Source organism: Bombyx mori, chromosome 7 (assembly GCF_030269925.1).
Source record: "Bombyx mori chromosome 7, ASM3026992v2".
In the NCBI taxonomy this organism is placed as follows: domain Eukaryota; kingdom Metazoa; phylum Arthropoda; class Insecta; order Lepidoptera; family Bombycidae; genus Bombyx; species Bombyx mori.
In genome coordinates this window covers 5,016,949-5,029,264 of record NC_085113.1, presented here as the reverse complement: position 1 = coordinate 5,029,264, position 12,316 = coordinate 5,016,949, and the positions used below count along the sequence as shown (strand labels likewise).

At 39.9% G+C, this 12,316-nt stretch overlaps 1 protein-coding gene across 4 annotated transcripts in view; it reads left to right on the top strand.

Moving 5' to 3' along the window:
* LOC101740250 (klarsicht protein) overlaps positions 1–12,316 on the top strand; it is a 358,174-nt gene that overhangs the window by 309,161 nt on the left and 36,697 nt on the right. For 3 of the 4 annotated variants that reach the window (XM_062669362.1, XM_021351399.3, XM_062669361.1), the window contains 9 exons: positions 877–1,047; positions 2,788–2,970; positions 3,539–3,716; positions 4,757–5,343; positions 6,177–6,320; positions 7,241–7,477; positions 8,366–8,601; positions 9,268–9,652; positions 10,504–11,310. In XM_062669362.1, the coding sequence (XP_062525346.1) occupies positions 877–1,047; positions 2,788–2,970; positions 3,539–3,716; positions 4,757–5,343; positions 6,177–6,320; positions 7,241–7,477; positions 8,366–8,601; positions 9,268–9,652; positions 10,504–11,310 (2,928 nt within the window). The remainder of the gene's footprint in view (positions 1–876; positions 1,048–2,787; positions 2,971–3,538; positions 3,717–4,756; positions 5,344–6,176; positions 6,321–7,240; positions 7,478–8,365; positions 8,602–9,267; positions 9,653–10,503; positions 11,311–12,316) is intronic. The other variant, XM_062669363.1, reaches the window with a different exon arrangement.

The following is a 12,316-nucleotide window of genomic DNA, read 5'->3' as shown; positions in this document are numbered from 1 at the left end:
ATGTCTCCAGTTTGAAGCCGATATATTTGACATTTCGTCTTTTCTTAGGGCGGGTGGGTGACGGGGATCATATTGTGACGTCTACAAGTCACCGTAAGCCACTGAGAGACTTGGCTCTGACTCCGGCATTATTGCCTAAAGCGGTGAGCTGCACGCCTCTAACCTTCAATAGCAAAAAAAATAATATAAAAACGTTTGCAGTAACTAAACACGTCCGCCCTTTGTGTTCGATTTTCGAAGTTCGAAATTTTCTTTTTTTTCAACTGATTTGACAATTTGTGTCGACGGCGATTGTTGGATATAATGGTTAGATCTTCTATTGGCCTCCACAATCGATTGTGTAAAATCGATTTTTTTTTGTGACAACGTGCCATAGGGTCGGCATTTCCTTTAGTTAACGTTCATTGTTACACAACGCGTTTCCTATCGTGCTCAATCGATCTTGTTTGTTGGTTGTTGTTACAAGATCCGCGTTCTTGATGACTTTCAATATTTTAAACAGATTTTTTCATTGGATTCTTCGTGCGATCTTATCGTCATGTAAATAGCGGAATCAACACATTGCCAGTAGTGCTTTCGTTGTTCAATTTATTTTCTGATCGAACAATAGAATAGGGAGTCCCGTTTTCTAATAATGTAGTAACCACAGAACTAAGATCTTCGACTTAAGAACATTTTTTATGCATTAAAAAATGTTCCCTCATTGACGTTACTTTATACTATACTAAGTCTATTCGCAATCCAGACATATTGTACAATTGCATACCTTAGTATTTTTGCGTTTAAAGAATCTGAATTCAAAATATGATAAGCCGAAATGTTACATACGTGATGAAATACACTTACGTTCATTAAATCTATATTATTCGTTCACAGGTATTACAACGCGACGTGGAATGTCATGGACGTATAGTCAGCTCAGTGGTGCGGTTGTGCCGCGGCGGTGACGCAGCCCGCGCCCTAGAACGACGCTGGCATCTCCTGTACCTCCGAGCCATCGAGTGGCAGTGTCACCTAGAGGCCTGTTTGACCAAGATTAACACTCAGGTAATACATTACTGTACTAGTTTTCCAACGATTCAAAGGAATACGACCATGATTAAGTCAGTCTCCGCATTATACTGTATAACCTCAGACCTGCTTACTGGTGGTAGGACCTCTTGTGAGTCCGCGCGGGTGGGTACCATCACCCTGCCTATTTCTGCCGTGAAGCAGTGACGCCTTTCGGTTTGAAGGGTGGGGCAGCCGTTGTACCTATACTTGAGACTTTAGAACTTATATCTCAAAGTGGGTGGCGCATTTACGTTGTAGATGTGTATGGGCTCCAGTAACCACTTAACACCGGGTGGGCTGTGAGCTCAACCACACATCTAAGCAATAAAAAATAATAATAATAATAATGTACTAGTTTTCCAACGATTCAAAGGAATAAGGCCATAATTAAGTCAAAGTATCCGCATTATACCGTATAACCTCAGAGCCACCCCTCAAAACGAAACACAGATCTTTTTCGCGTCTGCAATAAGAAAAATGTCGGCACCTACTCTTGCCCATTCACTTTGCGCCCTACAACCAATACCCAATGAAAAACAATAGCAAATGAGCTGGAAGGAGCTGACTCTCTCTAACCGCATAACCCTTCACAAATTTTATCGCTTTGCTCAATTTCCGTCGAAATACACACAATAGATTAATCAGCCACCCGCGGTTGTTTGCAAACATGACCCAGGACCCCAAGTGCCGTGCAGAATTATAACATTAGGTCCCCTAGTCGTAAACCGCGCAACGTGTTAAAGGAATTGCTTATTGAATCTAGCCCCATTGTTGTACGTTAACGTATTGAAGATCAATAAATAACCATGTGCTATTTATTGTAAATAGAGACTATGATTAAAAGAAACAACAGCTTATAATAAAGGTGCACGTCTAAAGGGTTTATTTTATCTTTTGCGTGTAAGTTAAACGTTGATCAAATCCCGACATCGCGATCTTTGTTTTCAAAATGCATCACTTTCTATTTCCCCAAGTCCGAATCGGAATGCCGTAGAAAAGCTTTTCCTCATTCCTTCACCGGTTTTGAGATCTACCCTGTAAATGTTACACAACATAACAATATTGTATCGAATTGATTTTCGTATCATGCTTTTTTCTCGACACGAAACCGGCATATTCCACAATTCCCACAAGTACTAACAACTGTGTACTATAAATTGACGTCGCGTTTATCCACACACTCCAAGACTCGGCAAGCGAAGGGTTAGGTCACGTGGCCGCACTTGTATGAATTAAATTTATTATGATTTATAGCTTACAGGCCACATTCACTACAATAGTAAAGTTTACATTTGGATAGTTATGGAGATCCTATTTTCTATTTTACTATTAAAAATTTATATAAATAACGTCCTCCGGGATGTTTTAACTGACATTTATTGTGCCGTAAATTTAAAATGTTTTTTTTTGTTTGATTCGTTAATAAAATAACTTTGTGAATTAAATAGTTATGCTTAATGGTGGAGATTAGAAATATCTAGTTACTGTGACTACTTTAAACCTTAAATAATTTTTCAACAAATGTGAGCAGTTTTTTAACTACCTTCGAAGATATCACTTCTAATAGCCTGTTATAATCTCGCTGGCGTTCATTATAGTAAAAAATAACGCAGTAGTATATATGAAAAACGTCATAATTATGATAAAATTACGTTACGAAAACTTCTCAGAATAATATGATTGTGAATATATTGTTTATTGTACCTGTTTACTAATAAAAATGCGTCTTTACAGGGTGGAACATCAATTGAAGCTGTAAGTGACAGTGATGACGAACCGGCTCTAAAACAACCGAGACTCAGCAGAAAAGGCTCTCCGCGGAGTCCAAGAATACCGAGAAGTCCACGTAGACAACGCACTCCGGTTAATGCTCGCTGCAGAGAAAACTCTACTGACAGTCGACAGTCAGCATCAGAGGTAAAAGAGATGCATCAGCATGTATTTGCAAAATATTGTCATGAAATCGGTTCGTGACTTCGTTTGTTGTCATGGCAATAACAGATTTCAAGGACCCTCGCATAAGTGGGTAGTTGCTAAGTAACAGACTTACCTGTGCGTAAAACCATTGGCTACATGTTTCCCGAAAATGTGTTTGTCATATCGAACAGGGAAAATAAAAACTGGGCATTTTTCCTTTTAGTTAAAGTATTATATTATTATCTGTTTATTTCTATGTTACTACCATGATCTATAGTACCTGGTACCTAGGTAGCAGGTACTGTAGATCATCAATAGGCATATTTCTGTCGCGAAGCCATAATGCATTTCAGTTTGAAGGGCGGGACAGCCGATATATGTACTATACAGTTTGGGAACCTCCAACTTCATGACTCGAAATGAGGGGCAATATTCATGTTCTGATGTCTGTCGGCTTCGTCAAATACTTGATGAATGGCTAATACATTTATGCAATACATATAAATTGCGAAAAATCCATTTCTCTTTTGCATTAAATGTACAATACGCATGTGTATATTTTTTTCAGGAGGAACAAGAATATGTACTGACGTATACGTGGAGGGGATTCGGATCTGACTGCGAATCGGAACTGATGAGGGAACAAAGCAACATGGCAGACGAGAGGAGAGTACCCGGCTCGTTTGAGGACATGGACGTAAGAACCACTGACCAGACTGTACCTGTCACTGTTGACCAACTTGACGGTAAGTCAATTTTTTATTTATTGCTTATATGGTTGGACGAGCTCACAGCCCAGCTGATGTTAAGTGGAGCCCATAGATATCTATAACGTAAATGCGCCACCCACCTTGAGATATAAGTTCTAAGGTCTCAGTATAGTTACAATAGCTGCCCCACCCTTCAAACCGAAACGCATTACTGCTTCACGGCAGAAATAGGCAAGGCGATGGTACCCACCCGCCCGGACTTACAAGAGGTCCTACCACCAGTAATTAATCAATTATTAAAACGTAGCTCAATCCAAGACATTGGTTCTCAATTAGTTTTGGCAGATTCAAAAATGGCTTGACCTCGTGTAATTATTTAACCCGACTATAAAAAGATCTGAACTTTAAGTCTACGGAGAGCCTTGCTCTTTGGATCTTGTACTATGGAAAGTGGTTTCATAAATAGTTTGAGATTATCCCGCTATCTTGCTGTTACCATTGCTCCACCCACCATCGAAGCAGAGTTGATCTTCATTACCTGTAATTGTTGCATTCATAGGCAGTGCATTTTACACAATTTTTACCACGAACCATTCGACTCTTGTATTTTCTCTAACGGTATACGAGAGTTCGTTGATATTTGAAACGTCTTGTGAGCAATAGGCAGCGACTTAGCTGATTGAGTAACCTCCATTTACCTGTTTGGTTTTGCTGCCATTCACTAATTAAAGATCACTGTCATAACAATTTCCGTATACTTTACCAAATAAAAACGATCACATGCACAAGATGACGGTATACTTCTATACTTCGCTTAAGGTATACTAAAGATTAATAATGATTTCAAGCATTCATGAAAAAGCGGACTACAGAGTTTCACTCGCGAAACAAATCGAAACTTGAATAATCAGTCACCTGTGAATAATTGAAACAATTTCCGTTTTCTAACAAAAGAAAACACAACTCTCCCCGCCAAGTTGTTTTGTGACGTAAAACAATTGTCGTTCTCATTGTTTAACATATCTCTCGACAAACAAACATCAGTGCAAACAGTAAAACAATTCATTATATTGCAGGCCTCGATATAAACAGCTCAGTTATTATAGAGGAGAAACTCAAAACGCCACCGACAGTGATTAAACGTAAGAAACCAATAGACACGTCGAAATTCAATCAGACCGATCGAAAATCCAAACATCTAGCAATCTTCTACTTCAAACACCACGATACGGATTCAGACAGACAAGTTATTGAAACGGACGAAAAAAGCCAAGAGGAATCTTCCGAAGAAGAGTGGACGTACGTTGGCGGTGCTAAAATAGCCAACGAAGACTCAACTGATCTGATGACGTCATCTGTGGAAATACAATGTGAGCTACCAGTTGACAATCAGAAAGACACACCGGCATCCCCGAAACTGAAACTAGAATCATCGACGCCTGATTTACTGCGAGTCGAAAATACTAGATGTAAAGACATAGAGAGATTAGTGAACCAGGCTGAAGAAATGGTGCATAAAAAGGCTATGGCAAAGAAGAAGGGAATTAGGAACTTCAAGCCATTGAGCTTGGAAACTGACGGAAAAAATGTTAGCAGGAACAAAATGTCCAGGATCAAGGAATGGCTGAATCAAAGTCCGGATGGAAAGAACGAAAACAATCAGGTAATTATTCAATGATATTATTAAGTTTATCTAATATTCGTGAAAGTAACTTGGAATGAGATAATACGTTACGCAGATAAGAAGTAAAGACGATTAAGCCAATAAAACTTCATATCTCGTAATCGATCATGTGATAAAGTTGAATAAAAATAGCGCAGTGGATTAAAATTTTCTTTTAACCTTATAGAAATGTAGTGATATCGAACGACGAACACAATAGGTGCGAAAAAAAACATGGAAAAGTGTTAAAGTCGTCTTTTAATTTTAGGTCATGTTTACTTCCTGTCGAAAATTATACTTGCACTTTCTACATGGAGCTTTTTACAACATGTTTGATGTACTGCTTTAAAGTATTTGATTTGACTGTTATAATACTTTCCAAATACTAATTCAGAAATTATATGAATGAAGTATATACAAGTGTATCTATCGATCGTTAATACATGAATATATCCCACTCTAACTCATTTTAGATATTCGGTTTTCACGAGTCGTGGACATACATAATTAAAATTACTTCTACGGTTTAATCACGCATTTTTATTGTCATTACATTATTTCCGATTATCAAATGCTTGGGATGAAAACTCAAGTCAAACAAACTGCCAGACCTTAAGATATTATTAGCTCTATCTCTGCCAAATTAAATATAAAGTTAATAAATATTGTTATTAACAACGGTACATAGTTAACACAATCGTCCACGGCTAAAACTGTAAATTATTCTTATAACGTCAAAAATAATAATTGAAATTAATTCGTAAAATTAGTTTTAATTATTGTAAAAGTAACATTAGTAAAGTTATGCATAATTGTAATATATTGTATTTCAGAACACGGAAAGCTATGATGCGTCTGGCGAATACACGACGGAAAGCGAAGTGGACACATCACTTACATCTGAAGAACGGAACCTACACTCCTCCATGGATATGAGCACCTCCACTTGTACAGTAACGCCGACACATCATGCCAAGGTAATGTCGAGTACACAAAGACAAATAATTTATCCATATCTATCGCATTTATTAGTAAACACCTCATAAATCATAGGTATTTAGAATTAGCAAAAATGTATATTACAATAGAGGGCCTTAACGATTAAAATGATATTATTTAGTCATGTTTGTATGGAGAGATTTAATTTCGTACAAATAGTTTACCTGACTTAATCCTGTAACGCCATAAATAAAATAAAATACGTGTATATTAAAAACATACAAACGTTTACAAATAAATATAAAATGTACATATATATATGCTTGTTTGTATGTCAATAGTAAAAAATAAGTTATACGAGCATATCATTTTGTATGATTTACTAACTAATACGATGTCTGTGCTTGAGAATCATTTGTTCATGAATGTCTATGATTTAAGTCACTATTGAGAGCAAATTCAAAATTCACTTCGCCACGTTGAAGTTTGTGAACATTATGTAAATAATCCATATCAGCTTCAAGCAACCCGTTCATAGCCATTATTTGTTCCTAATATTATTATGTCATATTGTCTTCTCGCATTAAAGGTATATAATCTCAAAACTTACTAAATTTTACAGGAGAGTGTTTTAAAGGTTTTAAACATATGATATTTTTAATATTAATCATCTTTGCAACGTTAATTTTTTATTTTTTACCAATTACATTATCTGTCTTTTAAAGTAAGATAAAATTATGTACTAATTTTGTTAATACCAGTTAAAATATAGGTAAATTAAAAAAAATTATCTAAAACTAAACTACGCTCTTTTGACAGTATTTATGGGAAAAATACTGGTGATACCAAATGATTCCGCATATTAATTCAATTTCGAATATTTTTGGAAATTGTACGCTTTTAATGCGAAAAGACATTATGTACATTCGTTGTGTCTAACAAAATAAACTCGTACTAGGTTACATTAAGAAAGAAACGCGCCGGTAACAGCACTAGGCCTTGGTCCGTATCGTGTTTGTCTCAACTGAGCGGTGCGGGCGCATCCCTAGCCGCCACGCCGACAGCGGCGGACGCGCCGAACATGACACACAACATGTCCATATCGGAATCTGCGCTAAACACGCTAGCCTCCCCGCATACAGTCACGCCTTCGAACTCTAACTCGAAATTAAGGGGCAGCTCTACAACTGTACAGGTAATAAACGCTTCCACTAACTTGCATTTTCATTGTTAATTAAAAATTCGAACAATAAAAACGATGCTTGTGCTTTGCAACGTTCTTCTTTATCCTACTAATATTATAAACGCGAAAGTTTGTTAGAATGTATGGATGTATATTTGTTACTCTTTCACGCAAAAACTACTGAATGGATTTTGATGAAACTTTACAATAATATAGTTTACACACCATAATAACACATATATATATAATTTATAAAGATAAAGTGTGAATTACCCTAAATACAACAATAAGTGTAAAAGTAAGTAGGAAAAAATGTACCGTTTGCGAGCTATTCCAAAAACCGTTGGAGCTACACGTATATAATGTAAATTGAAAATGCTTATCTTAAATAGTCCTACAAAAAACCCGTGATAGCATATATCTTTTATGTACAAGCCATTATCGCCAAAATAGTGAACCATGAATATACGAACAGGAAAGATTAGATTTGTTTGTTACGTTCTTTCTTTATTGTGTCTGTTACTGTCAGGACTTGATTCAGATCAGTAATCATCAGAAGGACGGGTCACTAGTGTATAATTCCCTCAGACACAGCCCACTGAGTTTCTCGCCGGATCTTCTCAGTGGGTTGCGTTTCCGATCCGGTGGTAGATTCTGCGAAGCACGGCTCTTGCTAGGGTTCGTGTTAGCAACGTCGTCAGGTTTGAGCCTCATGAGCTCACCTACTAGTTGAGGTTACACTGAAATAGCCTCTCAAGGCTCTCAGCTAGGTAGGGAAAAAAGTGTATAATAATAGCACTTATACCAAATCAAGTAACTTTTCATGTATAATATAGTTTTGAAACTTGAATACTTCTTTGATTATATTCATTACTTACTTACTTAAAATTTAACATTCAGGGTCACGTATCAAGCACGAACACAATGACGGAAGCCTGCACGTCGTGCGTCGAAGCCAACGACAAACAGTGCTGGTTACGGCGCAAGCGTTTCAAGCTCCGCCGCCACAACGCACCGCAAAATTCCAGGAGGGAGAGGCTGGTCAAGTCTCTGTCGTTCTGCGGAAGGCTCAGCCCTGAAATAGAAGATAAAAATGAGAGGAGCGCCGCGAGTGACCCGGCTACAAGAAAGAGCAGGTCGGTTGTTTATTGTTGTTTAAGGGATTTACTGGTAGTAGGACCTCTTGTGAGTCCGCACGGGTAGGTACCACCACCCCGCCTGTTCCTGCCGTGTGAAGCAATAATGCGTTTCGGTTTGAAGGGTGGGGCAGCCGTTATAACTATACTGAGACCTTAAAGTTCATATCTTAAGGAAGGTGGCGGTATTTACGTTGTAGATGTCTGTGGGCTCTGGTAACCAATTAACACCAAGTTGGCTGTGATATATCCAGTAAATAAAAAAGTGTAATTCCAAGTAAACGGTTCCGTATTATTTACGTGTGGTTTTGTCACATCACTGATTTTGTGCATATATAGCACTGGACGACAAGTGGATACTTATAGATGCGAGTATCATATCGTCAATACCGCCAACTTGAAGTCTCCAGTACAAATACCAATCGTTACACAACAATAGAGCAGTCCCTCTACCATTCAAACTGGTATGCATGATTGCTTTCTGACATGTACTTCTACCCCTACTCAGTTAAGTTTTTTTGTTTTCTTTTACCATGTAAGGATGAGGGGAATGTCGAAGTGACCTACCAACAAATATCTGTATTTCTCAAGAATAGCCCAGGATGTATATGTATGTGTAACAACCCTAAAACATGTTCTTAAAGGCGTTCGTAACATCGTTCACAGGTTCGACACGACCTCAACCTCGGGCAACGACAGCGACGAGGAACTGATAAAGCAACAGTTGGCAGCGATGGCGAACCTACGCAAGAGCATCGAGAAGACCCACATATCGACACGCGAAGACGGTGCCATCCCGGAGCAGAACGAACAAAACGATCCAGAAAACACGTCCAAACCCGAATTCAAACTCGGGCCGGCCGGCGGAACGGTTCGACCGAGGTTAGCGAGGAGCTTGGAAAGGGAACGGAACTTCTTGGCGCTAAGCCTCGGCGATCCGAACCAGCTCTGGGATCTGAGTTTGGACAAAGATTCGGACGTGGACAAAAGCGTGACGGCTGGCACAGAAGAGCACAGCTCGTTCTCGGAACAAGCCTGGGACTTTTATCAAGTGAGTCTAGGCTCTTAAGTCCATTTTTTTTTATTGCTTAGATGGGTGGACGAGCTCACAGCCCACCTGGTGTTAAGTGGTTACTGGAGACCATAGACATTTACAACGTAAATGCGCCACCCACCTTGAGATACAAGTTCTAAGGTCTCAGTATAATTACAACGGCTGCCCCGCCCTTCAAACCGAAACGGTGGTGATACCTACCCGTGCGGACTAGAGAAAGGTCCTACCACCAGTAATTACGCAAATTATAATTTTGCGGGCTTCAGTTTTATTATATCATGTTATTCCTTCACCGTGGAAGTCAATCGTGAACATTTCTTAAGTACGTATTTCATTAGAAAAATTGGTACCCGCCTGCGGGATTCGAACACTTATGCATCGCTAAATACGAATACACTGGACGTCTTATCCTTTAGGCCACGACGACTTCAATAATATCAAATCCATAATGTGAATTTAGTTCGCCTATTTCTGCCGCAAAACAGTCTAGCGTTATCGTTTGAAAGGTACGCCAGTCGTTGGCGCGTACTTGGACTTTGTGTCTTAAGGTGGGCGCCGGAATTCGCATTGAAATGTCTATAATAAGCTCCAATCACTTACACACCAGATGAGCTAAGGGCTTGTTGGTCCATCTATACAAAATAATAAGGATTATCTTTGCGATTTGAACATCTGTGCTGCAATTTTCAATTACCGAACTCCAATAATTTTTAAACTTATTATTATATTCGTCTGAATCATTTTCGATGCTTGACAGCGATAATGCATACAACGATACGCTCATAAAGTAATTCTTAAATAATTGATTTCTTTTCACTCCGTCGTAACTTTCATGTTATTGTCCGCAGGAAAAATACAACTCTGAACCTTACTCCGAAGCCCCAGATTCTGACGCCGCACGTCGGTTGCTCGAGTTCGGTGACGACTACCGAGCTTTCTTGGATTCACAGTCGGACTGCTGCTCTAGCTTGTCCGCACAACCAGAACACGATCAGAGCCCCAGTGGTACTCGAAGAAGGCGACCTCCCTCCGAAATGTCCAGGGAGAGAAGCTTACCGCGTCACAAGCGTCCCACGAGAACCTCCCCGGTCGAAACGCCTTCTAGAAAGCCCAAAAAGTCGATGTCCAGCGCTGAACGCAAAAAAACATTACTCGACAGCCTAGAGAGATCGAGGAACAACACTAGTCTAGAGAGCAACGACGGAGTCCGGCGCCGGAAGCCATCGGACATGGAACGGAAGAAACACTCACCAGAATTCGACTTGCTCAACGTGCAGGCTCTCGGCCGCCGACGTCACAGCTCCAACATGACCAGCGACGAGGTGAACAGCTCGCTCGAGTACACCGAAGTGAATAACAGACCGGACATTCTGGACTCGCTGAACCGACGTCGCAGGACCGAGAAAGACGGGGAGGCGGAGTTGCAAAAGGTCGCGCTTTCTGAACTGAGGCGGCGATCCACAGAGAGCATTGATTCTGAGGACGAGACGTCGAGTCCCAAGAAGCACAGCCGAAGGACGTGGACGGACGAATCGGAGTCGGAGGCGGAGGAAGTGAGGTCCCTGGTGCGGCGCTCGAGCTCGGCGCTGGACGCCGCCGAGGCGCTGCTGGAGCGGCACGAGGCCTCGCCCGACCTGCTGCGCGCCTTCGACTACGTAAGGCCCCCATTCGATACAGATTTCAGCACTAGCTATCCGGACTGCGAGGGGCGGCGCCCGGCGTGCTTCAGGGCGCGCCTGTGTCTGGCCGTAGCCGCCTTCTCGATCTTGATCATAGTTTACGTTCACTTGCAATGACATATCGTCCTTTCGCATTAAAAGTGTACAATTTTCAAAAATATTCGAAATTGAGTTAATGTGCGGTAGGCAGCGGCTTGGCTCTGCCCCTTGCATTGCTGAAGTCCATGGGCGACGGTAACCACTCACCATCAGGTGGGCCGTGTGCTCGTCTGCCTACAAGGGCAATAAAAAAAATATATCTACGTCAAAATTTGGTATCACCAGTATTTTTCTCATAAATACTGTCAAAAGAGCGTAGTCTAGTTTTTTTTTACTACTATTACTACTATTAAATAAATATACATAATTTTATCTTACTTTAAAAGACAGATAATGTAACTGGTAAAAAATTAAAAAATAATGTTGCAAAAATGATTAATATTCAAAATATCACAAAGGTTTAAACCTTTAAAACACTCTCCTGTAAAATTAGTAAGTTTTGGGATTATACAGTTTTAATGCGAGAAGACGATATGGGTTGGGCTTGTGTCGTAATAATTATTCTATGTGTAAGTATATGGATTAAACACGCTGCGATCGTCAGACACGCGGATGTTACTTACGTTGTAGGTGATTGAAAGTGGAGGGTCTGTGCGTCGTTTGTGTCAGCAAGCCTAGTCCGGTCGGTACCGATCGGAGATTGCCTATGACTTTTGTAAGCTCACACGTGCGAATGCGTCTACAAAAGTATTCAGAGAAGAGAGATGCATTCCCATGACCGTTGCTCAACTTATTGTGTACAAAATGTAAATTGTAGGCATTTATAAATATAGACTTAATAAAAGAATTAAGATTTAGTGTGACCATCGCAGCAAATACTAACTTTACAATTAACATTTTATTTCATCGCCATCACGGTCTTAAAGAGTGATAAAATAATTCA